The following is a 3,322-nucleotide window of genomic DNA, read 5'->3' as shown; positions in this document are numbered from 1 at the left end:
ATTTTGTTTGTAAACCAAATGACTATTGTATATGTATCATTTGAGAGGAGTTCTTATTTATATATTTCTGAGCGGGGTTAGTTATTGGGTTTTAAGTTTTGTAGCAGATTTTTTAATTGAATGTTTAAATAAATGATTTAGATTGTTAATGACTCTTTATTTAGTTAATCACTTGGATTAATCAGCTGCTAGTTTTGGGACGCTATAGTGTTGCTCATGGCTTGTAGGACGGTCTTACTAGGACCTTACTCTTGGAGACGTTGGAGGTCTAAAATCCCATGTATCATTCCAAACAAATGTTTTCACCCTCATAGTTTGTCAGGAGCCTACAACTAAACCGATCCATCGGCGAGACTTTAAAATATCTCTCTCCTCCCCTAGAGCAGGTTTGTCTCTCAAGTCTCGACTGGGAGAGCCACATAGAAAATCCTAGAAAACTTTTGGGATCTCGTCGGGTTCTTTAGGGTTTTGATTATACAGACAGAAACGGTATCAGGGTACTTTTCTTTTTCCTTGTCTCAAATTTCAAGCTTTTTCGTATCTGAAATTAACGTAATTTGGTTGAGATAGTTTGGGCGAAACAATGGCGGAAGGTAGTAGAGTTCATCCTGATTGTAGAAACGCATCAAATCCTTATCACGAATGTGTTGAGTTTTGCTTTCTTAGAATCGCTGAAGTGAAGGAACGATTAGAACGATCACAATCAGGTAAAATTTTCACCTCAAAACCCTAATTTCTATTGGAAAATTTATTGATACACGTGAAAATCTGAACCGAATTTAAACATTCTACTTAAAATTTTATTGAAATTGAAGTTTTCTATCTTCAGTGTTAGTGATATATGCGAATCCCTAGATGAGAATTAAGAGAAGGGATAGTTTTAGAAGTGTTGGGGAGGATAGTTAGGGCTTATTTATAAATTTGATATAACCATGTTCATACTGCATTAAATATGCGATTTTTCTGATAATACGAATGTTTAAGTGAGATGGGTTTGTGGAATACAAAAAGATTGACATAAGGTTTGTCTACAATTTGTGAAGCTTAGGATTTAGAGGCATTAGTGTTATATAGGGCATATACATAAATTGCACTTCAATGGGATTGTACTGATGATTCAGAAATTGCCATGACTTAGAATTGTGTATTTGAATAATTTGTTTTACTCATGTTCCAATATTTCAATGTTGGATTCCATGTTTCAGAGCTTAAACAAGCTGGTAGCCATACCCATCAGGACAAGGATCTTGATGACCAGGGAATCAGTCAGGAAGAACATGCTGACAAGGATGATGATGATCATCCCGCTGAGGAAAATGTTGAGGTAGATTATGCCAGCCTCAGCGAAAGGCAGAAAAAGTTGTTCAACCTGAGGCTAAAGATGGTAATTACAACATATAAACTTATGATGTTGATGTAAATATATTGTGATTTTCGTAATGTCATTACTGTGAGTTCCTTTCCAATTTTTGGTTTGTTTTTACTAATTTTCGTACTTATGTTGCATTCTGCTCGCAGAATGAGGCAAGAAAAGCAAACCAGACTGCCATGGTAGCTGAGAAGAAGAAAATCGAAGCTCCTCAGGAGACGAGGGGTATTTCTAAACAAAAATGGATGGAGGATAGGAAGAAAAAAATTGGAAAACTACTAGATTCTAATGGCTTGGATATGACAAAGGCATACATGCTTGATACACAGGAGGCGGCAGAGGCGAAATATAAAAAGTGGGAAAAGGAACCTGCTCCTTTTGGTTGGGATGGTAAGCTTCTATCATGCAAATACTTGTTTCTGTTATCTTTGCATAGTCTTCGATAATATTATTGTGCATCCTTCATGGGGTTATTAGTTAGAGAAGGATGACTGCTACTCATCCTCAGTTGCTCTGTTTTCTTCTCTTAGTACGATTTCTTAAAGAGAAGCTTGGGTATGAAGGACACATGGGTAAAACTTTCATTTACAGGTCAAGCTTCAACGCAGAATTTGTCCTTCATATATCTTTGCCGATGCTATCAAAACCATATTTGAACTCATTTTTGGCTGAGGAGAACCTCAGATAATTTGAACAATTTTGTTATCGCGCTTACTGTTAAGCAATATGAACTAAACTCAGACTAGAGGTCAAAAGGAAAATCAACCTTATAATCAATAGTTATAAGTTATTTAATTACTGTCTTTTGCGCTTGGGGGTTGCGACAATAGCTTTCTGGGAAATGTGGTGGTTTCTTCGTCCTTTACAGCTTAGCTGTACAATTTCCGGTTTTCAATCATTTTGGAACCTGGTTCAAGGTAAAGCTGACATATTCCTCTTTGAACAGTTTTCAACCAGAAAACGTTGTATAATGCTTATAAGAAGCGTACGAAAAACATAGACTGCAACCTAGAAGAATATAATAAGATGAAAGAAGCTGATCTGGAGTTCTACCGTGAGGCTTCCAGTCTTCAATACGGGAAGGTATGTTGAATAGTATATCAAGTAAATTTTACTTTCCTGAAGTTGTTCTTTTTGTTATCTACTTCAATCTGATTGAGAAAAGGTGATGAATCATTATTTATTTAATGGGATCCTGATTCGTTTACTGTTCGATGTAGACACCAAAAATCTCGGAGGATAAAATTGACAAGATGGTGAAGGAGCTCAATGACAGGGATGGCAAGCGCAAAGAATTTAGCAGGAGGAGGAAATTCCATGAAGAGAAAGATATTGATTCTATCAATGACCGTAATGAGCATTTCAACAAGAAAATTGAGAGAGCCTTGGGTAAATACACGTTGGAAATCAAGAATAATCTTGAGCGAGGAACGGCTCTGCCAGACTAAGTTATTATAGTGTTCGAATTTACAAGTACTACGTTGTAATAACTAAAAAACTACCGGATGCACGCCATAAGTTGTTGATTATATCGAAGTTGTAAAACTGGTCAAAATGTTGAGATGAGAATTTGTGGTTGATTTCCAAGACCAATCGTCACAATTGTTTAGTATGCAAGGACTTTTGCAGCAAACTGTCCTTATTTGTAGAAGTTGATCAAAGTAAAAACGCAACTCTGTTTCGGAGCGGACTACTTTTTTGTCATTTTTGAGCGACAGCTGTAATGAACTCTTCAGTAAAAGAGACCAAGTTTTAAACAAAAAGAAACTGATTTTTTTTTTAGCTTCTTGCTTCCCATTTTCAGGTAGATAGCAAAGAAAACATGAAAGATCATCATTCCAATTAATCTAATAGTCTTTGATTTTTTGTTTGATTTTACTTTTTCATTCTTGTTTTCGACTGAATAGGAGAGGTTCCGGAGGATCTCGACTGAATAGAAGAGGTTCCCCACTC

The 3,322-nt window shown here is 36.2% G+C and overlaps 1 protein-coding gene across 1 annotated transcript; it reads left to right on the top strand.

Moving 5' to 3' along the window:
• Positions 1-327: 327 nt before the first annotated feature.
• Positions 328-3,073, top strand: LOC113297557 (pre-mRNA-splicing factor syf2-like). Its single transcript, XM_026546063.1, has 5 exons — positions 328-707; positions 1,206-1,384; positions 1,519-1,759; positions 2,316-2,452; positions 2,590-3,073. Exons 1-5 carry the CDS (start codon positions 584-586, stop codon positions 2,815-2,817), a joined length of 909 nt encoding a protein of 302 aa, XP_026401848.1. The 5' UTR covers positions 328-583; the 3' UTR covers positions 2,818-3,073.
• Positions 3,074-3,322: the final 249 nt, after the last annotated feature.

This window comes from Papaver somniferum, chromosome 7 (genome assembly GCF_003573695.1).
Source record: "Papaver somniferum cultivar HN1 chromosome 7, ASM357369v1, whole genome shotgun sequence".
Taxonomy (NCBI): Eukaryota; Viridiplantae; Streptophyta; class Magnoliopsida; order Ranunculales; family Papaveraceae; genus Papaver; species Papaver somniferum.
This window is presented reverse-complemented; position numbering and strand designations above follow the sequence as displayed.

Bases quoted from the DNA above. Each gene is read 5' to 3' on its own strand.
- LOC113297557 (XM_026546063.1), top strand. From the start codon at position 584: ATGGCGGAAGGTAGTAGAGTTCATCCTGATTGTAGAAACGCATCAAAT. The intron at 708-1,205 runs GTAAAATTTTCA...TCCATGTTTCAG, and splicing joins ATTAGAACGATCACAATCAG to AGCTTAAACAAGCTGGTAGC. The intron at 2,453-2,589 runs GTATGTTGAATA...TGTTCGATGTAG, and splicing joins CCAGTCTTCAATACGGGAAG to ACACCAAAAATCTCGGAGGA.